The 24,835-nt window shown below is 40.0% G+C and overlaps 4 protein-coding genes across 8 annotated transcripts in view; 3 read left to right on the forward strand and 1 right to left on the reverse strand.

Annotated features, from left to right (window-relative positions):
* Positions 1 to 5,816, forward strand: part of LOC143895230 (uncharacterized) — a 28,659-nt gene extending 22,843 nt beyond the window's left edge. Inside the window, exon 4 of the mRNA XM_077402219.1 lies at positions 615 to 5,816. Coding sequence (XP_077258345.1) covers positions 615 to 694 — 80 coding nt within the window. The 3' untranslated portion in view covers positions 695 to 5,816. The remainder of the gene's footprint in view (positions 1 to 614) is intronic.
* Positions 5,817 to 5,959: 143 nt separating this feature from the next.
* Positions 5,960 to 13,715, reverse strand: LOC143895227 (trehalose transporter 1-like protein). Of its 4 annotated transcripts, none has more exons than XM_077402209.1 (3): positions 13,127 to 13,681; positions 10,485 to 10,560; positions 5,960 to 9,900 (listed from the first exon to the last, which is right to left on the reverse strand). In XM_077402209.1, exons 2-3 carry the CDS (start codon positions 10,534 to 10,536, stop codon positions 8,519 to 8,521), a joined length of 1,434 nt encoding a protein of 477 aa, XP_077258335.1. In that variant the 5' UTR covers positions 10,537 to 10,560; positions 13,127 to 13,681; the 3' UTR covers positions 5,960 to 8,518. The 4 variants fall into 4 exon arrangements, 2 of the variants coding, with proteins under 2 accessions (XP_077258335.1, XP_077258334.1); XM_077402208.1 differs by lacking the exon at positions 13,127 to 13,681 and adding an exon at positions 11,001 to 11,111; XR_013256249.1 differs by lacking the exon at positions 5,960 to 9,900 and adding an exon at positions 9,984 to 10,282 and having other exon boundaries at positions 13,127 to 13,715.
* Positions 13,716 to 14,905: 1,190 nt separating this feature from the next.
* Positions 14,906 to 19,751, forward strand: Tsp97e (Tetraspanin 97E). 2 transcript variants are annotated; one of them, XM_077402226.1, is made up of 7 exons: positions 14,908 to 15,263; positions 16,115 to 16,282; positions 16,571 to 16,669; positions 16,748 to 16,852; positions 16,914 to 17,051; positions 17,279 to 17,406; positions 17,648 to 19,751. In XM_077402226.1, exons 1-6 carry the CDS (start codon positions 15,204 to 15,206, stop codon positions 17,351 to 17,353), a joined length of 645 nt encoding a protein of 214 aa, XP_077258352.1. In that variant the 5' UTR covers positions 14,908 to 15,203; the 3' UTR covers positions 17,354 to 17,406; positions 17,648 to 19,751. The 2 variants fall into 2 exon arrangements, with proteins under 2 accessions (XP_077258351.1, XP_077258352.1); XM_077402225.1 differs by lacking the exon at positions 17,279 to 17,406 and having other exon boundaries at positions 14,906 to 15,263.
* Positions 19,752 to 21,426: 1,675 nt separating this feature from the next.
* LOC143895233 (cyclin-dependent kinase 2) lies at positions 21,427 to 24,677 on the forward strand. The gene is made up of 5 exons (XM_077402224.1): positions 21,427 to 21,817; positions 23,489 to 23,684; positions 23,772 to 24,044; positions 24,137 to 24,340; positions 24,414 to 24,677. The coding sequence occupies exons 1-5, from the start codon at positions 21,702 to 21,704 to the stop codon at positions 24,522 to 24,524; spliced, it is 900 nt and encodes a 299-aa protein (XP_077258350.1). The 5' UTR covers positions 21,427 to 21,701; the 3' UTR covers positions 24,525 to 24,677.
* Positions 24,678 to 24,835: the final 158 nt, after the last annotated feature.

Genomic DNA, 24,835 nt, shown 5'->3' on the forward strand with positions numbered 1-24,835 from the left:
GAGCAAGCGAGGCGTCATCGACGAATCGCCATGATTGTTCTGGGAACCTTCATCTTTCTTCTGGCAGCCTCGGTGCTGGTGGTGGTCATCACCTTGACGCAAAGCAGCTTTTTGAATCCTGCACCCGACAGCTCGAAAGAGCTGACCGAACGCAATCGTAAATCATATGAAATATGAAAATTTGAATACTAACTCCGAATCATTGAATATTTTTATTAGAATACCGAGATAATTGAAATTTTAGCTGTATTCAAAGCCACTAACCACGACCCTCCTTATCCTTCGTCGTTTTAAGCTAAATGGCGTTTCTTCGCGGTTAATTAATTTTAGCTTGCGGATTTAACTTTTGTAATATATAGTTTCGCCGCAACGCTCGATAAGGCTAATTTGAATTTTGCGCCACTTCTGATTCACGAGCGATTAAACGATCTAACTCGCCGTCGAAGTTGAGAAAATTTTATCGCGACACGGGAAGAAAGTAACATAAATCTATGTAGTCGTTGTTCGCTCGTATTGAGAAAACGCGCGGGGGCGCGAGATGCTAGTTTTACGTCGTATATATCTTCGAGAAGATAAATTTTTCACTTTACTTACCGGTATTCTTATCGTTTCAGTACGAAAGGAGAACGAGGAGCTGCTGAACTCGCTGAACAGAGATATTTCCGTGCCCGAGAACGTTACGGCGCCTCCCTAAGACGAGGTGAATTCTTCCGGACGGAAATGCACCGCTCGTCCGTCGATCTCGATTCGCTTCAGCCACGCGACACGAGAAGTCTCAAGCGAGAAGCACGATGACATATTTCACGATGGCGAACAACGTCGTTTAGGAATCAACGTCTCCACTGCGTTTCGTTTTACGAAGACGTCCGATTCAGGGGAGAAATTCCGAGACGACGCGATGGTGAGAAAAATCGAGTAGGTCTCGGATCGGCAGCACGCTCCGATTAGATGTAATTTTAATGCATTTTAACGCGACGCTCCAGAAAGACGCGTCCCTGTATACGGCGTACATGTATGTCGCGGAAACGTTATTTGCGACAAGCTCGCGAAAAGTCCGATCGCGACATTCGATATACCATGTTGCGTCGTCGATTGTATTGTTGCCGCGTTTCGAGAACGTCGCGTTGGTACATATATATATGTATCTCGTATCGATGCAGATTAGGTGCTTTCAATTCCAGCAAGCTTCGCCGATAAGGGCTCACTTTGATTAGAAACACAAAACCCAGAATGCAATCTGAATTATTCGTGAAGCTCAGTTAAATTGACCACTGAAGATTAACAGTAACGTAAACTTAATAGTAAAATTTTCATTTGATTGAATAAATACGCTTTACATCGAATTTGGCGATTTCCAACGTGATCATTTATCTTTCATTAATCTTATTCAGCAATTGTCTATATAGTATACGTGACCTTTCGTGATAAATGCGAAGCGATTAAGAGCGCCTGATCTGCATGGAAGCGAGCTGTAATTTTTCAGGAGCGCGATTACGATCTTTGACGAGAGAGTTCGCGCAGTTTTGTTGCGAAATTTATTCCGACGATAGGTCGCACACCGAATGTGAACAACGAAGGAACGATTTAGAAGTCACGCGAGAGGATGCGGTGCCATAGACGTGGCATTTAGCTGTTCGTCTGTCGGCGAAGAAATCGGCCGGTGACACGAGACCTCTCGTCTAATTCCTTCCTCGAATGCGAAAGGATGTACATACGTGACCCGAATTAGATATACGCGTGAGTATTGATCCGCGTGAGTAGCAAACACGCGCTTCGTGAATTTTACGCGGACCTGCGAGAAATCGTATCGTTCGGACAAAGCCGACGTAGGATTTAGATTTCTCGGTGCTTTTTTACACGTCTTCCAGGACGAGAAAGGACACGAGCTCAACGAAACGGGGGCTCTCGGGCCGCCGATTTTTCGCGCTGACGACGGCCTTTGGACGTTTTCGTGCGTGTAGAAAGCTGTACATAGGAATGTTCGTTATTAACAATCGTTTGTAGTTACGCACACCGGGATGATAATCGAGATAAGGGCCAAATTTGTTGTTGTCAATTGTAAGATAACGTGTCATAAAAAGTGCTCAGATTAGCGCGATATAGGTAGAAGAGAGGGTGAAGAAACGGAGCACTATTGGCAATCGATTAATAAAATGTACGTATCTGCGTGTACGCGCGTGTGTATGTACACCTGTACATTACTGTACGAGTCAGGATACAATTCACGCTTTGCACGAAACAGCCCAAGTATTTTCATTCTCTTCACTTTGCTATAATTTCCCAGTTCGCTTTGTGACTAATTGCTTAAAGTTTTATCGGATATTTTTCGCTATGACGACGGCGATTCAGCAGAAACTTTTTTCCGATACAATTATTCCGTAATCTCTTTCTATACGAGCATGGAAAATACATATTTGCCGAGCATAATTCGATTCTATAAATCTTATATTTCGCAACTAAGCAATATCTGTAATTTATTATAGCGAAATACGCGAAATGTATATACATACATATATTCTGCGTGGCCATAAATTTATTAAATTTTGTACAGAAAACCATCTATTATTTTTATATATACGTCATCGCTACTCGCAGTGAAAACGGTCTGAATTTTTATCGTTGAGTTTTATCGTTCCGTTTGTTCTGCTCGCGATTGGAATTATTTTAATTTGAAACGTCAGGTCGAATCTGATGTCGCTGAAACAGATGACGTCTCCTGTGACAGGATCAGCGATATGTCGATAAAATAAAATATAACTTTCCATATATATATGGATACCGTTTATGTACCGATAGATGCAATCAGGTTTATGCTGAAAAATAACCGTCATATTTGGCAACAAAAGTTCTCTGTGACACAACAGAGTTCAATATTGCTAAGGTTGGGAGAATGTTATAGGAATTTCGTGGAAATCTCTCTCGTTCACGAAAGCCTTTCTCGCGTTGAATACCAGCTAAATTGAATCGTTCAGATTGATATATGAACATAATTTTTTTTAGAACTATGACATTTATTATATTGTTTCTCTTTTTGGAACGCGAAGCGTATTAATATGTAAACACAATTTTTGCTATATGCCATTTTTATTTGTCTTTCTACGAATGTGATATTTTTCGTGAACTAATTTCAATTAAAACGTATCGTTTTTCGAGGAGCTCGGCCACAGTTCCGAATTTCTGCGAGTTTGCTAGTGATTATAACGCTACGGTTAACGCGAGATGACTTTTTCTATTTGACAATGAGATAATGTACGATAACGTCTATAAATACAGGAGTTTACACGCGCATATATGTATAATTAGTCCCTAATGCCGTTTCCGCGATGTAAAATTAACGCGGCGCGGAATATCGAGCGGTTGAAGAAAAAAGAAAATGTCGCAGGCGAATTTTAGAATTTTCATGATTATACTTGTTATTAGGCTCACACGTATACGTCGTATAAGATATACATATATCTTCGAAATGTTACGATCGCGCGACAGATCAATCGCAATGAGGAGCGGCAAGAAGAATTTTTTTCATCTTTCGCGACCAATCTCTTCTACTCGTCAATTTCTCTGTCCTATGTGCCGAATTAATGCGGCGTCTCTGCGCTGCTCCGTTTCGCTGTCTATTCCTAAAGGTAACCGTCCTTGAAAAATTATGTTTCACCGCAAAAACCATTGTATTACACTTCGCCGATCGCGTGTGTCCTTTGCTCTATTTAACGACGGGGCCGATGCAGGATCGATCGATCGTACACATCAAATGATTGTTTATCATCGTGGAAGGGAGATCAGTTTGACAGGCACGTTCGCGTCGCACAATCAATCGGCAAGCGTAGTCGCCGATCTTTCGCGATATCGCGTAAGTTAGAAATTATCGATAATCGGTTTGTCGGGCTTTTTTTCTAGATAAAATCGGCGCTCGGAGATCGTTACGTTCGAAGATGGCGCAGCCGATCTCGCTGATAAGCTTGTCAAGATAGTCTTAAAGCAGCTCACGGCCGTAGATCTCTCGCCGGAAATACCTCGGCTATATATAAGTTCTCGATCGCCGATCGACTCGGCGATTCGGAGAAACACAATAAGTCGCTACACATGCGTGCGCGCGGTTGCGTAAAAATCTTTTCTATAAGATATTTCCCTTTTTTACCTATAATTAGAAATTTCTAGGGCCACTTGATAGACGTTATATAGCGGATCTTTTTTCCACTTGTAAGCCTGTCTCTCGCGACGAGCCTTCACTCCCGTCTTCTTTTTTGCATTACGCTTAGAGATCACTTGGCCTAACGCGAGAGATCCATTTAATAAAGCGAGCTAATAAATAGCTTAGTACACGCGCGCTCGTGGCTTTTACCCGGGTAGTCTCGAAGAGATCCCACGAGGGCGAATTCGACGGGGGTACGCTCATATAGTGGACGTTAGAAATCTCGAGGACAAACCGAGAGAGAATTATCTGCGCTGGTCGCTGGTTTTTATTTCCTACGACACTATGATACCACCGAGGATACGATACAATCGCGCCAACTTTGGCATTTGCGTGACGAACGCTCCCTTATTGTTGAGGTCGCACTGTTAATTAAAATTTAAGCCCCCCTCCGAGATACGAGATGCGTGTGCCAAATCTGTGCGTGTGTACAGTACACGCACTTCAGTTCTCTTTGACAATCATAGTGCCGATGTAAGTACGATACGCGATTCTGTGTGCGTTTTTACGAGAGAGAGAGAGAGAAAGAGAAGGAGAGGGCATTTTCTGCGTCGCAGCGCGGCGCGGCGTGGCGCGTGGCTCGTTACACGAGCGACAAGCCCCACTTCAGGAAGAAAACGGATTGTTCTCCGATCGTCGATCGCTCGGGATCGCCAAGCAGAAATGACTCTCATGCTTCTCGTTGCTTCTTACTTTGTAGCTTCGTTATCGCGCCGGCAGCTACGCGCATCCGTCGGCGGAAAAAATGTGTTCGCAATAAAAAAGAAGATGAGGCACCGATAAAATGTACAAAATTTTAACTTCATCTACAGTTCGAGTACCACCAGGTACCGCAAACAAGAGATTCGCGATTGTAAGAGAGGCACACAGCTCAATATTATCGAATTTCTCGAGAGAGATTTCAAAAATCTATTTACTTTGAATAAATATTTTCCGAATGTTTCCATGTAACATTCGCGTAGATGATAATGCCTAAATTAAAAATGCGAAAAGCAATTCGTGTGCAATTCTTTTCCGTGCAGTAAGAAGGAAAACCTATATCTTTAGGCTTAACTTTTTATTCTTCTATTACGTCAAAACCTTTCAGTTATTAAATATATACTGGAAATGCGCGCATACTGGTAGATCTGAAAACGATTATTTTTCTCGTTCATTTTTATGACGTGAGATTATGAACTCTGTAAAACAATGCATATTAAATAAGAAACCGATTTTGCAGTCTGGATACAACTATAAAATATGCCACGCAAATAAATCTGCGTTTTTTTCTTTCTTTTTTTCGGTAAAATTGGGCGACGTGCGTAACGTTAAATAATAAGCGGGATAAAAAGCTGTGGCAAGGTTTCATCTTGTCGCTCTCGTACGCGAGGCACGCGTGTTTTATTCGAGGAAAAAAAAGAGTCACGCGAATAATGGTGTATTCCGGGCACGCTGACGAGATTTTACGCGAGGGATTGTAGTAGTAATATAATAATCTCGACCACGAGGTGTGTATCATAGCGAAGCGTTGTGAGATGTTACAATGAATGAGATATTATAAAAAGAAGTTTATGTTTCTATATTGTAATAACGTTTATGTATAACGAGATTATTATAATGCAAAAATATACATACTAGTTGTCCGGTTTGCGGTCGCCTCTTTATTTACCTCTCGCCGAATCGCGCCGCCTCCTGAAATGAGTTTCAAAAAGAGAAGAGAGAGAGAGAGAGAGGAGAAATCGCGAAATCGTGCACGGAGACGGAAAGAAAAAAAGGCCAAAACTCGGTATATCTGCAGATCAAAACGGTGAGTTTCTTTATTTGTCAACGTCAATTGCAAACTTCTACATTGTAGAAATCTGTGGGATCGAGGTGGAGGTTCGATTGGCGTTTGAACCCTGCCTAAAAGGGACGTGTAGAGAGTCATGCAATAGCACGAACATACTTAACACTCGAGTTATAAGGTGTAGCTTATCAAATATAACGTGCTCCGCGCGCGCAACGTGGCCGTAAATGATAAAAAGGCGAATAACTGACTCTATCCGCGAATTATTTCCGTAACGAAACGTGATGGTCCATTCATTCAACGATTTCGCTCTGTTTGCTCATCAAACATAGCTGGGTTCTTCGGTCTACGTAACAGGTGGATCGCGTCGGCAGGATCAAGAATAAACTTAATTCCCTTCCCTTCTTGCCCCTTAGGCGCGGATCTGCCGTCGATCTGCCAGGTCGATTGTGAGAGCAATTGGGATTTTCCACGTTTCGCACGACCGTTTATTATTGACGACCATTTACACGCGGGAGCACGCAACCCGGGTACTCCGGGTAAGTTTACAATCACGCATGTCGGAACACGTGCGCGAGTGTTGTCTTTAACTCTAATAACGGGCCAGTTATATTCTACGCCGAAGCTATTTCTATAACGTACGTATGTCTCTCACCCTGCCTGAAAGGGAAATAAAAGTTAGTCATGCCACAGTGCTCGTCTAAATCCTTCTTGCATCAGGGCCATATAGGCGTGCGCGCGTATACCCGTTTGAGAGATACGCGCGGATCACACGCGCTATTCTTCAATAACGTTTAATCGTAAGCGTTATATCAAGTGTTGCTTTGCACCCTGCCTTAAAGGGATATAAAAAAGATGTTTCTAATCGCCGTAGCGTCGCGCCGAACAGGACTTTGCTATTTCCTTCCTTTTCTTTTGCTTCTTCAGAGATTCTTTGCGCTCCACTACTCGCTCTCTTGTATTCCACCAGAGATTCTTCACGTTCAGATCACGTTTAAGATGCAAAATTGTTCAAGGATATATATCTTATCGCGAAAGATACATTATCGTGCGGAATTAAAGGCGACGGATTCTTTCCGCGTGGAATTTTCCGCGAAAATCTTTGTGCCTGTTAGGAGCTCGGCCATAGCGACAAATAAATACTTTACGATTAATTAAAAACTATCAGTCTCAAGCTTCAGTTTAACCCTGCCTAAAAGGGAGTAAAGGTGGTCATGCAAGATTGCTCTTCCACAATTCGGGACCCTAGCTATAACGCACGTTGAATGCACGATGACTTCCGAAGGAGCGGTTCCCCTTGAAACGATTCTTCGGAAACCACCGGACACATTGTAAATTCGCATTATTCGGCCGAGATTTCTTCGCCAAATCGAGATTTTTCGCCGATCGAGTTAACGTTTAAAAAGTCGACCCAGCAAAAACAACGACGTGCTACAAAAGAAAACGTTCGGCGAGCACGGCAGTTGAATGATCGGTTCTTGAAGAACATATTTGTTTTGACACATAAAAATACACTCCGATAACAAACAACTGCTGCGCACGCTGAAGTCTTCCACTCGACTTGCGTGCAATGTGTATAAATAAAACTCGGCTTTCACGTGTTGCTAATGATAACAAAGAATAATAGTGCACAATTTACGTCATTATTATCCTGTCGTATTCTGCGTAATTCAACACGCGTTTTTGAATTAAGGTGTTTGAACTGTGAGATATCACTCTCGAATTAATAAAACGTTTACACAACTGACAGGCACCTATTTGCGCGTTTAAAGTGTAAATTAATGCAATCCAAACAGATATACGTCATTATCGCGAGTTCTCTCTAATTATAACGTCGCACGATGATATCAAGATCGGGAAAATGCTCCTTTGGCGATCTCGTTACTTCAATCGAAGCGCCTTCTTCAATGGAATATAAGAGCCCTTTCTTAACTATTAAAATCTTATAAACTAGCTTTCTCTGAGGAATCTTTTCTCCGTATTCTAATAATTAAATTGTGATTCAAATTCCATTCATTCAGTTTCAGTAAAGTGTAGAAAATAAAAAAAAATTCGTAAAGCAGATTCAAATCAAAACGCAAGGGACTGACTCTGTAACTAGCAACATAGAGAGTCTTGAAATTTTCTTTCGAATTTTTTCTATCAAGGAGCGTGTAAATTCGTCGACCTTTGACAGGGAATGCTCTCCGGTTCTCTCGAATGATTCGCAAACGGTAATAATTCGTTTCCATTTAAATTTTGCGAGCGATAACGTTCGTTACTAATTAATTTCATTCATATTAAAACGGTATTAATTTCACTATGTCTTATCGAAATACGTCAATCCGAATGTGTATTCAAATATTGCAATTGATCTTACCGATGATCGTTGGAAATATCTCTCGCCCTCTTTTATGATCGATCCGGACGTAACCGGAATGGCGATCAGCCGCTTCAAGGTTCCCTGTCAAACGTCCCATAATCCAGGAAACGCGCATCGCTTATTTCTATCGTTTAAAAATTATCCCGCGTGAATTCTTCATAAGCTTCGCGGCCTTATTTGCGCCTATCGAGCAATCGTAATCCTAAGCAATCGTACTTATTTGTTGGATTTGCTGCTCGCCTTTCGCGCCGCTCTTCCTCTTTATCTCCTTGTAGTTGAGCTCCTCCTGAATTTCCAGCAGCGACTTGCCTTTGGTTTCGGGAACGATCAGCGCGATGAAGAATACGCCGATGTAGCAGCTGGTAGCGAACCAGCCGAAGGCCGCGTACACTCCCAAATTGTCGGAGATGACTTGATACATCTTGGAGACGATGAAGGCCAGCAACGAAGACACCAGATTGGCCAACGACACGGCGGCGCCCTTGACATTCGTCGGGAACAGCTCGCCCAGCATCATGTAGGACAACGGATTCAGGCCCAAAGCGATGATAAGCTCGTAGAATATCACGGAGGAGTGAAGCAGCCAGCCGTATCCGAGCGTGTCCACGCCGAATTGGCATTTTACGAGATAAAAGACACCAGCGATGGTCAGCGCGACTCCAGCTAGAAGAGAGGTGGCGATGAGTAACGGTCGTCTACCGAGTTTATCGACCAGAACCACCGCTCCGAGGCCGGCGATCAGTTGAAGCGCGCTCAACAGGATGACGGAGTTACTCGCGGGCAGACCCGCGTCGCCTTCCTCGAGGATCTCCTGAGTGTACGATTCGACCGCGGCGATGCCGCTGAACTGAAGGACGAACTGCAGGCCGATACTGACGATGACGGCGCGCCGGTTGCCAGGCGTGCCGAACAGATCCCAGAATCGGCCGCGATCGCTGAGATCGCGTACGACTATCTTCTGCATCTGCTCCATGTCCGTCTCCAGCTGATTCTGGGAAGCGCAACGCTTCAAACGTTTCAGGTTCGTCCACGCGTTTTTTTGGCGATTCTTCATCAGTAAGTAATACGGCGACTCGGGCATCCAGGGGAAGCTCATGAAGAATACCAGCGGGATGAGCAAGCAGCTGTAACCGAGCAATTGATAGGAGACAAACGGACCGATCGCGTGAGCGTACAACTCTCCGAAAGTCACCATCAGCTTGATGAAAGAGCCGAGGGTACCCCTGATCTCCTTGTCGGCGATCTCGCCGATGTACATCGGACAGATGACGTACGCTATGCCCTGGCCGATACCACCGATACCGCGAGCGGCGTAGAGAACGTAGGGATTCCACGCTATAATGATCAGAATGAACGAGAGAGACAGAGGTATGCCGCCTACCAGCAGGCTCATCTTCCGACCTAGCCGATCTACGATCAATGCCGCCACGATGCATCCGGGAATGGTGCCCAAAAGGTAGAAAGAAGCGATCCAGGAGGCGTCGTCGGACGTTATCGGGACATGGGAATCGGATGATTTCAGTATTGGCAAGGTGGGTGACGTCCAGCCTATATGAGATCCGGTAGCTGCCAGCGATAGAGTAGCTGTGGTAAAATTGAACGGATAAATTATAATTTACACTATTATCCGCTGATTTTCTTGTGAGTAGGAATTATAAGAAAAAATGGACTCTAAACAAGATTTATAGATGAAAAGGAAGGATTAATTACATAATCTTCTCTAGATAATGTAAAATAATCGGTTTAAATTATTATTTACGTAGAATTATCATGCCACACATAACTATAATAAATAAAGGTAGCGTTTACGATATAAATGCGAATCTCCCTCTAATTTGGCGAATGCTTGTGTTCGATCTTACGCTTCGGACTTTGGATACTCTTGACTCCGAAATCTTTTCAAGGTCTGCGGTTACAATTTCAACACAATAATCAAACTGATGTTTATCTTGTATCTTGTAACCATCTATATAAACCGATATAAAAAATGGGAATAATATTTGCATTCTTAATAATTTTTCTAAATTTGCTCTAAATTAATTATGTAGATCGTAAATCTTTATTAGTACAGCGCTTTAAAGTTCAAATTATTGACAAGATGTTATTATTTTAAATCATTTATATCAATTTCTATTTTAAAAAATTAAAAATAATTTATATTTATCTACCTGTAATCGCTGCTAGATATTGAGGCCACCGTTTAACACGGGATTGGTCCATCTTTTATTTCTTCTTATCCTACGACTGAAGAAAAAACCAGAAAGTTTTTATTATTAAAAAAGTACGGATGCGATTTTATTGAAATTAAATACGATATTATAAAAAATATATATATTCTTTTCCTCTAAACACACACACATATATATATGTATCTATATATAATATGTAAAATAAAAATAAAAATAAAAACTTTCGCGCATCATTTACCGCGCTTGGTTCTTAGTTAGTCCGTTTTCTATATTCGTACATACATATATGTTCCAATATTTTGTATAAAGAATTTCGAGCAAAGTATATTACTAATAATTTATCAATATTGGCAGTATAACGTGATAATTTACCAGACACACTTTAAAATATCATGTTCACAGTAAATTTTACAAATTAAGGGCTTAGTTTCACTTCCGTCCCTTAACCTGTTTATGCAGAAAACTTTACTAAATTTTAATTGATATTGTGCTTACAGAGATAACGATGAAACGCACTAATGCTACCAGAGGAGATGGCGAATTTCCACGAGCCTAACGACACCCGAATTTTATTGCATTTCAGATGGAATAAGAACGCATTCATGGCGCCGTAGATTATATATGTCACTTTATCAGCGCTTTCCTTATCAGCGATTCGTGTCAAATCTGTCGCTCTCTGTCCCCACTTGTCCCACTTGAGAATATGTTTGCTTATTACTAGTAAGTTAGTTCGGACGAAGGACAGGTAGAATAAACATCGAATAATTTTTCTGTCTACGTGCGCCATTCGCAAATTATTACGCATGCTTGATTATTCGAGATAGCGACTTAAATTTAACCCAATTAACACGAAGATATATAATACAGACGCGATGTAATCCTTCGAGTTGTGCAATGTAGGTACGTTTCGAAGAGGCAATATCTAATATCTCGTGGCGTACGTTATTGTATCGGTACACTTACTCGGTACGAAATGGCATTGTGCGTCTCTCGATTATCTATTTCATTATACGACAAGTTAATAGAATTGATAATGTAACGATTAATATGACAATAAGATTTGTAACTATTTTGTCGTACGTTGTTGCAAGATTTTCGAAAAATAAAGCAAAAACATTAGCGCCGCGTTCGAGGCACTTGTGCTGACGATTTCTATTTGACATTTAAATGCCATTTTAATTAATTCGAATGTCGCAATATTTATACGAGAAATATTAAACATACTGTAACATTCTATATTATTTAACTGCGTTAAATATCGATCGAATGAGATTTTATAAGAAAACTGCGAAAACGCGATCGTCGCGTATTTAATTGTTTCCGTTATACAAATAATAGGATTAATATCTTATATTAATTACAGGGAAAATCTTATACACGGAGTTATTTATAAATAATGCCTTTTTGTTGACGCTGATTAGCGGCAGGTAACGAACGCGGTGCAATAACATTTTACAAGCTTATTGGTATAAGTAATTAATCACTTTACGGCATCGCAGCTGTAATATAATAGTCTCCCTTGGAAACAACGGTCTCTCTGGAACGGACAATAACAGTGGACAACAAAGAACATTATAAAAAAGCGAAATTATTATTGTAATGCATATTTTTTAAACCGTTGTTTACATTCTACTCGCGTGAAAGGGAAATAAATTCTCGTATAGGCTGTGAATTATAATAAGAGCACGCTATTGGTGTATTATCGGATTGACAAAATATAGCATGCGCAATTGTAAATTTTTATTTCATCATCTCAGATAACATATGTGTCTAATGAGACACTATGTATCACAGATGTTTTTTAAAGAGAACGTTACACGAACGTCTTTCTGATTGTTTTATAAAATGTCTTCGCTGTTTTTAATAAAATTTTAAGGCGTCTCTCAGATGACTTCAATAATAATGTATTCCGGGATTCCAATTTCTATTTTTTTTAATTATTTTTTTATTTTCTACTTTTTTATATATCTTCTTCTTAAATAAATCATTGCACAATCGTAATCCAATCGTAATCCACTTTGAGATTTGTATTATCCGAAATTATCGTAGATATACAGAAGGAGATAATGAAATTTTTGTGCGAATTATATAGCAATGCGTTTTTGTCAAGATCATTGTTTATAAACTTTTCTCCGCGGAATCTTTTCTTGGCCACCTCTAAATCAAACGCATGAAATGCACAAGGCAATCGTTATCGCGCTTTGAAGCCTTGATAATTCCCGTCGCAAATATACGCTTTACACATCCGTATGCGAACGTAGTGCATTGCAAGTTTTGTGTGTGAAAACGCGCGGATATTCCTTATCGGCCTAATTAGCCTGCAGAAAGTACATCACGCGTTTTCGCAATATTGTTAGACAATCTTATAGATGTTTAACAACATGTCCGGAGTGTTTGTCCATAATGCAAAACTTTTAATTTGAGAAATTAAATCAGATTTAAAAAATAGATTTGCAGAAAAAAGAAAGATAGAGAGAAAGAGAGATTGAGATAGATTGAGTAATATAAAAATAATAGTAATATAAAAATAATTATATATATATATATAAAATAAGTAATATGAAATAAGTAATATAAAAATAATATAAAATAATATAAATTATAATTACTATAGTGTTTACCATAAAGATCAACTGTTATGTTGCCACCTTGCACTGCCAATGCCTGCACTGTAAATGCTTGCATCGCAGTGCAATAGCGATATTTATACCGCGCCGCTGAATAACGATCTATTTGTATGTATCTGCTTTGCCACTTGCGTTGAGCCTAAATGTCATTATATATTCTATATTCTATATATAACCAGAATAATTAATGATTTTACAAAGCATCGGATATCTTCCGTATTCTTTTGGGCACATGTCGATGATGAAATTACCGTATGAAATTGCCATGTATGTGTGCGCGCGGAAACGACGTCATGCAAGCGTATTCAAACGGATTCTGTTCACAAATTTCGTATCGAAAAATATACGACAGACAATTAAAAAATAAGTAAAAAAAGAGTACTACTATAAGTTACAAGTTATAATTGGAGGGGTAAGAACCATCGTAGTGGTGTAAGTCAAATTTGTTAAAATATTGACTTGTGTGCATAGATGATGCAATTTATATATTGTATAGATTGCATCTATGCACACGAGTCAATATCTTACAAAATTTGACTTACACCACTATATGGTTTTTACCCCTCCAATGATTATAACAGAAAAATTAGAATTATATGTGTGTCCTATAACATATATATATATATATATATATATATATATATATAAATTCCAATTAATATATAATAATTATAATTATGTATTCAAATATATGATGTATTTTAATATTTACTTAAAAATAGGATTCTTTAGTTTTTAGTTGTTTGTCGATGGTTTAGTTTAACGATGTCCACAGTACCACATGTCATTAGGCAAAACATTAGAGCGTGTTCATCTTCAAAGTGAACCACAATTAACCACATTGCAATGTGACCATAACTTCCCCGAGACTACCCGATAAGTAAATAACGGAAGAATCGTTTGTCGATAACTAGCTCAACGATTGTCACATAGTTTCGCCTGAAGTAAAATTTTTATTTTTTAGTTTTGTTCGAAAAAAATAACCGTCGTTCGCGCGATGTGTACGTGTGCCAGTCATTTCAATAAAATATATCTAAAGGCTGGACGTTTCAAACCGTACAGAGAAAAATGCAATATATATGCAGATAGTCGCGTGGTAGAAAACTGCAGTTAAATATGGAAAGTGTTTATGCCTTATCTGGGCCAAGCGTTCGCGTCGTTAACGTTTTTAATCCAAGCGAGCTGCGATGTGACATATTTATGACGTCGACGTTCGTCATCGGCGGCAATGAAACGAAATAATTGCGAATGTTTCGCACAGGTGTATCTCATCCGTGACAAAATGCAAAACAATTAAGCGCAATACCGGCAATACACGGTATTCGCCGATATTCTTCTCACGTTTCTTCGCGGCGAGAAAATGAAGAAACAAAGAATATGTCGATCGACGACCGATAAAGTTATATAAACTCCGATAACACCCTGGTGCCAGGTAATTCGGCCAGATCTAATCTTTTTTCGAAAAGAACAAACGCCCAGACATTCAAGGTAAATCAAATTTAGATTCACTCGTGGCGCGCGTCGCGTCCTCAATCTAATTGATCAACTATATCAACCATCGCGAGCCTATTATATTATAAATAAAAGGATCGTTTTCACGCGTCGTCTCGATCGAGCGCGATCTTGATTTACGATAAAGATTTCGCGTTTCCGCACCCGGATACTCTATTCCTCTGCCGGGCGCGCCACGCCGGCGTTCGTGTTTCGCGCGTGACGCTCGCAATGTCGCAATCTATCGAGCGCGTAGCGCGTCGACCGCCGCCATCGCGCTGTGGCACTTGTGGCAGACGTCGGGCCAGTCGCGAGTCGTCTGCCGTGGCGTGGTCGTGGTGTGGCGTGTGTGGCGTGTCGTCGCGCTGCGTGGAGACGACTTCGGCGAAGCGAAGACCTGGTGAAAATACGCACGCGGAAAACCCCGTACGCGCGGCTTCCCGAACTCCCGTTTCGTTCAGAATCCGTGCTCCGATCGTCGCGAATCGCCGCGCCGCGACCGCAAGCCGCTGTGACGTGCGGACACTGCGGACTCCCGCAGGAGATCCGACCAGCGAGGGATCGACGGGCGCAGTCGAAGATGTGCGGCGGGTTTACGTGCTCGAAAAACGCGCTGACAGCACTCAACATCCTTTACGTCGTAAGTGGGCAGTGTGGGCACTCTCGAGGGCGAGGCCTCGAGTGACACTCCGCGCGATTCCTTTCCGAAACCTTCTCTCGTCTCTCTCCTCTCTCTCTCTCTCTCTCCCTCCGATCCTCTTTATCGGAGAGAGAGATAGAGAGAGGTTCTCTTATCAATCGACGCCTCCCTCTCTCGCTCCCGTCCGCCTGACCGCGCGTTTCGCCGTCTCGCTCCGTAGGCGTCCGCGTCCGCGTCCGCGTCCGCGCGTTGCATAATTGTGCAACAGCCGATTTCGCGGACATCCTGGTTGATTAGGGACGCTTTTCCCCTCGCCCTCCTGCCGCCCGTGCCTTTTCCCCGGGATTGAGATCTATCTTACGCGACGGCCAGAGACCAGATCGACTCGCGTCCATTTCCATGCGGATTAATTTTAATCTCGATTCAACTCGCTCTTTATCTTGTTCTGGTACTAAGAGTTAGGAGAAAAAGAAGAGAAAAGCAACTTGGACCGAGATCAAAGTTGATCTACATTGGCAGAAATGGACGTTAATCTTATTAGCGCTCGTTGACGTCTCTGTCATCCCGTCGGATAATTGCGCGGAGAGTTACCGCGAATCTTATTGCGCTCATGGAAGTTGCTCTTATCCAGAATCTCACCCTTGTATGTACCCCCACGCGTATAAGAATGATTAATATCGTCGCGAACAAGAGCTATAACTTGACAATTGGTGCACTCGGATTGTGCGCGAATCTAATATGCCAGCTTCGGATTATCTGGCGTTCGTCGTGGACGGAGAGTCAATTTTGTATCACGCTTTAAGGACGGTGTGGACATTTTTATATTCTAATTGCCGTTTCTTCTCTCGCAGGTTGTTGCCTTCATATTGATAGGAGTCGCCGTATATGGAAGGGCATCCGCCTTAGTTACAAATCTCCCCATTATAGGTGGTATTTTAGCATGCGGGGTGATCCTGTTTCTCATTTCCATCCTAGGCCTGATTGGCGCCGTTAAACATCATCAGGTTTTATTGTTCTTCGTATCCTTTTTCTCAGCTTTTGTGATAGCGACTTTTGGCGTTGAGCTCGTCAACGGGAATCGGTGTTCCTATTTGATTTACCATTGCGATTTTATATCATAAATCTGATATCTGATGAAGGGAGCATTTATTCAGCATACCTTTTTTTTCGGAATGTTACGTTTGTATATTATTATTGTCAATCGTAACTAACGCGTTTTATGTGATTCTTCATTAAATATTTTGATATGGCGTGTAATATCCTCGACAAAAGAAATGGGCGTACGTTTCCTTAATTGTATTTTACAGTACATGCTTATCTTATTCCTTTTGTTCCTGATTCAATTCAGCATTGCCTGCGCTTGTCTCGCTGTCAATACGAAACAGCAAGAACAACTTGCGGAACAGGTAATTTTTTCATTCGGAAGGCATTACATTTATATATTATTTGATCCAGAACGGATGATGCTTAATAATTATGTCTAGGGCTGGAGAGGCGTTGGACATGACTTAAGAGCAAAAGTTCAAACTACCTTTAACTGCTGCGGATTTAATAGCACCACGGATGAATCGGGTGGATCTTGCGACGATGTAAGTAGCGACGAAAATGACATTCGCGTGAAAATTGTCAAATGATTGATATCTTTTGCAGAAGATTTGTTGTCAGTCAATCGATGTCACTCAAATGTCTTGTCCACCTTGTCCAACATGTATGCATAAACTGCAGTCTACCATTGACTATGCGTTCAAATTATGCGGCAGTATAGGATTATTCTTTAGCTTTACGGAGGTAAGGTTCCACGAACAACCGACATGGCATTTTTCACGTATATATATATATCTCACAATTTGTACAGAACGCAACGTGAAATATTGCACAGAATATGATTTATTTAATATTAATATTGAAGAAGTTTTATCTAACTAAAAAATGCACCATATCCATATTACGCGGTCACCGATTACAATGAAAATACTCTCATTTTTGCTAATGCTAACATGTGTGCCCGATTACAGTTTGTTGGTGTATGGTTGACCGTGAGGTACAGGAACCAGAAAGATCCACGAGCTAATCCTAGTGCTTTCCTCTAGTCTAACACCATCGCCATGTCCTCTGTCACTTCATATGATCCTCCTAACAGATGGTGGGTGGCTTCATATGTCGGTTGTGGTTTTGATCTTTTTTTTTCTTCCAGCGTTGTAGCATTACCGGTTCAGATATTCATTCGCTAATTGTTCATTCGTAATGTTTTAAAAACTGTAAATTATGTGCGGTACATAGCATGCCAGCGATTTACACGATAGCAATGTACATAACTTTTGTATTTTTCTCATTTATTTTTTTCTTCGGATGTCTCCGGATCTTATAAATTTAAACATTTTCAGGTGATCGCAGCTTTCTTGGCAAGGCGTTACCGTAATCAATTAGATCCAGAGGAAAAAGCTGCGAGAGCCGTTTTTCCACGGCATAATTATTTATATTGATTCGGCGATACATTAAAAAAAGAATCAACTTTTCCTTTTATTCGTATTATATGTAGTTCACACGATACTTTTATCGACGTGAAAAGGACAAACATCTGAGAAATTAATTTTATTTTCGATTGCCCGGGATATATTGTTACGCAACATTTTCCCCCCAAGGGCTATTTTAAATTTAATTTAAACTTTTTCTTTTAATGCTTTAACTCTTTTATTAATTATACATACGTAATGCTCAATAGAGACAGAAGTTAGTACATTCTTTAACTGGGCAGTCATAGGTTTTAGAATGAGTTAGACGAATAACTGAAATGTGTGCTCTAGTCATATACTTAGAACACTCGTAACAAGCCTCAATGCGCCTTGTAGTCTAGTGACAGAAAACATCACGTAAGTATAAATTTGTATTAAATTTCGTTGCATAATTTTCTTCAACAATCCATTGATAATGGAAGTTGGCGATGGAAGCTCTAATATATTATCGTAGTTGTATCGTTTAGTTCCACAATTCGGATGAACCACAAAACTTAAAAGCATTCTAAAAAATATGGAACAACATAAAGAAATGATGTAAAGTGATATATGCATATTAATTTTTTTAATATTTTTTCACGAGGGGGGGAATGTAGTTTATCATGGTAAAAGCATAGATAACATCCACGATCTTGTCAATCATATTTTTCTCCCATATATAAATGAATCATATTAGATACATATACATAATTACATTCGATACATTACGATATCTAGAAATTTATATCTTCCCGAGTAAAAAGATTCCGTCATATCATCTTTGAGTACCTACTTTTAGATAACTTTATAATATTTTTATGTCTGCGAAGAGATTGTTTTTATATTTTAAAATGTTCTATTAGCGTGTTATGATATAACTTATGTTATATTGAGAAATTGTAATCAAAATAACTCGAAAAAAATTGTAATGTACCCTTACGACAAACCATATCTGATTTGGATGAAACTTGGTTTACTTTTGACAGCTTTCGTATATTTGCTTATGATATCGCATGCGTATTATCCAAAATGTTAAGAAATTATACTTAAAATGTATAACGATCCAATTATTTGTCGTACGATAACACCATAATCAATAATAATATAAAATCTATCGTATTTCAAGTTTCATCCTCTAAAAATATCCAAGATGAGTGCTTTGCTTGAAATTATAAATTCTATGCTGCGCGTGCACTCTAAGAAAACTTACACGTAATAAGAATCTGAAATATCCCTAAACAGCCTGGTGGGAAGTTATTGAAGAACTTTATATAACAGTCTTATTTTCTTGCATAATGCAAAGTTTTTAACGGATCCTCGGCTTTTAAGCAGGCTTTTAAGCTTTTGCGATCGTAAGAGAGTATTTAAATCATTTTGTTGAATATATTATTAGCCCGCACGGGTTTAATTATTATGAAAATTATATTTTATTTATGAAGAAAGATGCTTTATTGAGTGACGTCTCGTGAGATAATATCCTTCCAGGTTTTTTACGGACGATCTGCATAATATAAGAAAAACTACGAGAGACACGTGTTGTGAATTTAATGTGCGTAATTATTATTACACGATGTACGTTTACATCGTGCCCTATTCTATAGCTATTGGAGAGAACATAGGATATATTATATTATATTTTCTATCTACGCCCTATCGCGTGAGACGTAGATGGGACGAATCTAGCCGTAGCTATAACGTTTTCGTGAGTCTCCCTGCCCGGAAAAAAAACAGCTGTTAAGATGCCAATATCGCGTCTTCGCTGTTCAATAACGAATCGGAACCATCGCTCCATGCGTTGTCGCAATTTGCGTTAAAATTCTGAGAATACAATCGCGCGAACATTCCGATTTTTATGCGCATTCTTTCCTCCGGCTTTGGTAGAAAACGTGCATGTATTTTGTGCACGGATCAGAGGGCTCGTACACGAAAATATATACGGTAGCGTAATTCCAACATACATATTTTTATCTAAAAAAAAAAAAAGTACGTATCTTAATCAATCTACTCGTAATATAGATTTAAACCACTGTACGTATATTCTGCGAGCTACGAACAATCGAGAAATGTGTATGGGAGCGATTCACACGCATCTCTTTGCGTAACTGCGAGATGGAATGACGTAAAGAGCACGCCCGATTATATTGTCTATATAATGCAATGCGTGCGTAAGAGAAATAAAAAATCTTGATGCGTGCGGGAGGATTTGAGTGTTCGACAATCCTAGGTGACGGAAATCATGTATTGTACACGTTTAGAAATCCATATATTCGATTTATCTCCTCACATCGGATATCTCCCGATTCTACAGGTCCGTTCTTTGTAACCGCGTCACGTTACACTTTCTGAATTTAGAATAAAAGAAAAATGTATAACGTGTACAATTGCGCGCGTTGGACAGCGATAGATGGAAAGTGTAGAGAACTCGACTACAAGGAGCAGCCTTTTAGGTGTTCTCTCCAGAGAGAATTCGAGGTATCGCCTAATTTTAAGGTTCAAAACGAATCGGATCTCGAGAGATGCTGCGTTTAATTCCGATATACTCGCGCATTCCAACGGAAGAGAAACAAATCTCAACTATGTTAAGCACGAGAAATTTTAAAGAATTTTAGTTATGAGATAGAGAAGAGCATGCTATTGCACGACGCTGAAGAAATATCGAGAGCTAAACGATTGCGAGCGATAGAGTCTCAATTGTTAGAGCTCTCGCGCGCGCGCGTGTAATGATTGCGATAAATAAATTAGATGAAGGTTCGGATATGCATTTATTTCATTAATGTCGAGGGAGGGATCTTTCCTTGATTATTTTGTTTCAGTTAAATGGTTAAAGCCTACCTGAGAAAACATTTCTTATATTTTCCCAGAAATTTTCTAAGAGTTTCTCCTATTTTAGATTTATGAAAAATTTTGAGAAAATATGTAAAATATGGAAAACTTCTCAGATACTTTTAGAAATAACAGAATAAAGATTTTTGAAATATTTCAGTATCTATATGTTCGAAAATTTCTGATAAGTTGTGCGCGGATTTTTTCATATATTTATTCAGATTTCTGCACAGAGATATGTCGACGGAAAAAATCTGGAACATTTCATTATTATTTTGTGAGTATTTTTGAAAAAATCCTAATTGCATAAGAAGTTTGAAAAATTCTCTTAAAATTTTCATAAATATTTTAATTAAGAAAGGTTCTGAGACATTTTTTCACCACTCTGCGATGCTGAAGTACAAGATCTAGACAAATTCAAATAATTAACTATCCTTAATTAGAACCATCGAAAGATTGTTAAAAATCTTTTTTTCCGCAAAGTGACCATCACGAGTAGAAATATTTGAATTTGTCTTATCCTCTGGCATCGCGAGAAGTGGAGTTATATATATCTCAATTTCTCGCGACTGACCACTGACCCCCTTTTTTACGATCGATATGCGTTCGATGAGGATTATTTACATTCGCGTCGCGACGCTCGACGAGTTCGTCGAGTTCATTCACCCCCGTTGCGTTGTCGATTATTTAACGCGGGTTGACGACCATCGATCTCGCCGTCGGACGACGGCGAGCGGCGAGTCCATCGATTCGCGCTATCGATTCCTCTGGCTTCCTCTCACCATCCCCCCTAAAAAAAATAAAAATGGCCACCACGGGCGCGCGGGGCGCGCAGCGCGCAGTGCGGAGTGCGCGCACACCGCGCACACCGCGGCCGCCGCGCGCACGTAGCTGTAGCTCCACGGTGTTGATAAACAGGCGGGCGATAAAACGGCCCCGCGTCGGCCGACACTTAATTCTCGACGTTCCGACGCGTCGGCGACACACGGGGTAAAACGCAGCAACGACGGCGTCGATCGTGGAGAAGGTGAGGGAAGGGGCGGCAACGGCGGCGGTCCTGGCCGAGGAGCGGCGTCCCCGGGCTCATGGTGGCAGCGACGACGAGCGCGGCAACGTTGAGGTTATGGACAACTTCGTGAAAATCGAGAAGATAGGGGAGGGCACGTACGGGGTCGTCTACAAAGCCCGGGACAAGCTGACCGGCAAGCTGGTGGCGCTCAAGAAAATCCGTCTAGAGACGTACGTGCGGCCTCGTAAATTTATACTCGGATATACATAAAAATATATATATCTCTTCTCCTTTCTCTCCGTCTCTCTCTTTCTGTCTCTTTCTCTTTCGCCCGTTGGGAATGTCACCCTGTAAACCAGGGTGAACCTGATTCCGACCCCCCCATCCCGACAAGAGCGTTCTCGGGGGGAACGCTAGAGTCGGACGGGATTTTATTTCTGAAGGAATTTCTATACGATGATTTTGCTATCAGAAACTTGACAGAATCTGGATGAAAGTAAATTATTGAGTCAATTGTTAATTGTTTTTCTCAAGAAACTCCCTATACTATTATATATCCTTGTCTTTTTGTCGTTTTGAATAATATCTCGAATAGGAACAATGCAAAAAAAAGTACTTTTTCCCCTCTTCTCTCTCATATTTAATCAATAAATATATTATATCCCTGTGTCCAAACTAATAGGAACAATGCAAAAAGTACTTCTCCCCCTCCCTCTTTTTCTCTCTTTCTCATATATTTAATCACACAATAAATATATTAATATTATACTAGCTCTTTTTAAATTTAACCAATTACGCTTCTTAATGGAAAATACATTATATATTTAAAAGAATATTCTTAAATTTTGTTTCATATGTAGAGATTCATAACATAATTATTAAGCTTGTATTAATCTAGCTTGGAACGTAATTTCCATAGCTATATATCATTAATATCTCTTTTAGGACGCTTGATACGATGCTATTTTACTAAAATATTCTGCATTCTCCACTTACAAATAATATCTATATAAAAACACTAATTGAAACTTGTAGGCGCAAGAATATTTCAATTATTTTTTCAAGAAAATTATATTTGTCAATTTTTTTAATTATATGCGTTTTTGTACAAGCGAGTCATTATTAATTTTATTCGTTACTTAAATAATAAGAATAATTTAATGGCGTGATATTAGATTTTTAATGGTGTATTCTTATAAATTTAATAGCATTTAATCCGAATAGCGTTTGAATTAAGATGTTGTAATTCATCCGCGACTTTACAAAATTACTTCGAGATTAATAATTCGGCTATTGTCCGTATATGTTAAAAGCGATCAGTTTGCAGAATTGCAATATGAGCTGGGCTTTTGCTTGTGCACACTGCTAACACACTGCTAACAATCTGCATATTGGGGTCAGCTGAATCTGCGGGGGCCACGTTACACTAATTTTCGTAGCACCACATTATTCAGCTTGTCCCATTATGCCATGCTCGCCTGGTATTTGATTTGGTATTTTTTATTTAATACACCGTAATCATTAATTTAAAAGATATGTTCCGTTAAGATTATTTTCGGGATGAAAACTTTATGTATATACATATATATCTTCTGCAATTATGACATTTTCACTAAAGATAATATTTTTCACGGAACTGACTAACACACGGAATTGCTTTTATATTATATTATATTATATTATTATATTTGTCTTCTCACACCGATGCAACGTTGATGTTTTAAGTGTTATGTTGTACTTGTCTGTAGGATATTCGTAAGTAAACTTTCCGAGTGGAAGGTTTCGTTGAAAAAAAAAAGAGTGAAACTTTCCTATGAAGAATTAAGGTTTTCTTTCCTTTCAAACGTATTCGTCAGGTAAAGTCACTCAATTTTAAATTAAATAGTGCTGCTTTAAATCAGGGAAAGGGAAGGCGTTCCGTCTACCGCCATTCGAGAGATCTCGTTATTGAAAGACCTCGCTCATCCAAACATCATACAATTGTTCGATGTCGTAGACGGCGACAAACATCTGTATCTCGTGTTTGAATTTCTGCAGCAGGACCTGAAAAAGCTGCTAGACTCCGTTAAGGGGGGCCTAGAACCAGCTCTCGTCAAGGTAATGCGGATCTTAGCCCGCATTTCGCGCCGCCGTATGTGCCATATGCGTGGATCTTTTAAAGACGTAGGCGGTTTTGTGTTACAGAGCTACCTCTGCCAATTGCTGAAAGCAATTTCCTTTTGCCACCTCCGTTGTATATTGCACAGAGACTTAAAGCCGCAGAATTTACTGATAGATCGGGAAGGTCATATAAAGCTGGCCGACTTCGGATTAGCCAGAATGATCGGCGTTCCCGTTCGCACTTACACACACGAGGTCGTCACGCTTTGGTATCGCGCACCAGAAGTTCTCCTGGGAACTAAATTGTACACTTGTGCGCTGGACATATGGAGCCTCGGTTGTATATTCGCAGAAATGGTACGTGAAAATATTGCGCGGACAATTATATCTGAGTCTACTACTGAGTATATCGGGATAAAATCGCGATTTCTGCGAAATGATCTTTATAGGCAACCAGGAGAGCTCTGTTTCCCGGGGACTCCGAAATAGATCAGTTATTTAGAATATTTCGCATGCTCGGCACACCGGATGAAACGATCTGGCCGGGGGTGTCGCAGCTTCCGGACTACACATCCCGATTCCCAAGATGGGAGGTGGCTGACATAGGCGACGTTTTACCCGCTTTCGACGACGATGCCAAAGACTTACTTTCAGTAAGGGAAAAATCAGCATGTACCCCGCGAAAGCGCCCGCGTTTTTGTACACATGTTTTTTTTATGTTTCTAGAAAATGCTGACGTACGATCCTAATCAGAGGATAACCGCAAAAAAGGGATTGACTCATCCTTATTTCGCTGGGGTCAAATTAGTTCCACCTCCACTGCCAAAGAAAAACTGACGTAGATTTTATGGTCGATCGAATCGCTGTATTTTTATATATTTTTACATGAAACTTAAATGCGAAATAATTTTGGATGGAAATAACTTAATACTGCGAGTGTGTTCAAAAGTCTATAGTCTAAATATATATATTTTTACTTCTATAAATTAATTTTTGATTTGTCAATGTTATCTTTCATGCCTTCCTTAATTCTTCCTTATTTTCCATTCATTGCACAATGAATATGAATATATTCAATTATATTTTTTCAATAATTATATATAGATATCTTTTATTTATATATACTTTCAAAAATTGTGCGTGGCATT

Source organism: Temnothorax americanus, unplaced genomic scaffold (assembly GCF_048541705.1).
Source record: "Temnothorax americanus isolate GAGA-0224 unplaced genomic scaffold, ASM4854170v1 Scaffold15, whole genome shotgun sequence".
In the NCBI taxonomy this organism is placed as follows: Eukaryota; Metazoa; Arthropoda; class Insecta; order Hymenoptera; family Formicidae; genus Temnothorax; species Temnothorax americanus.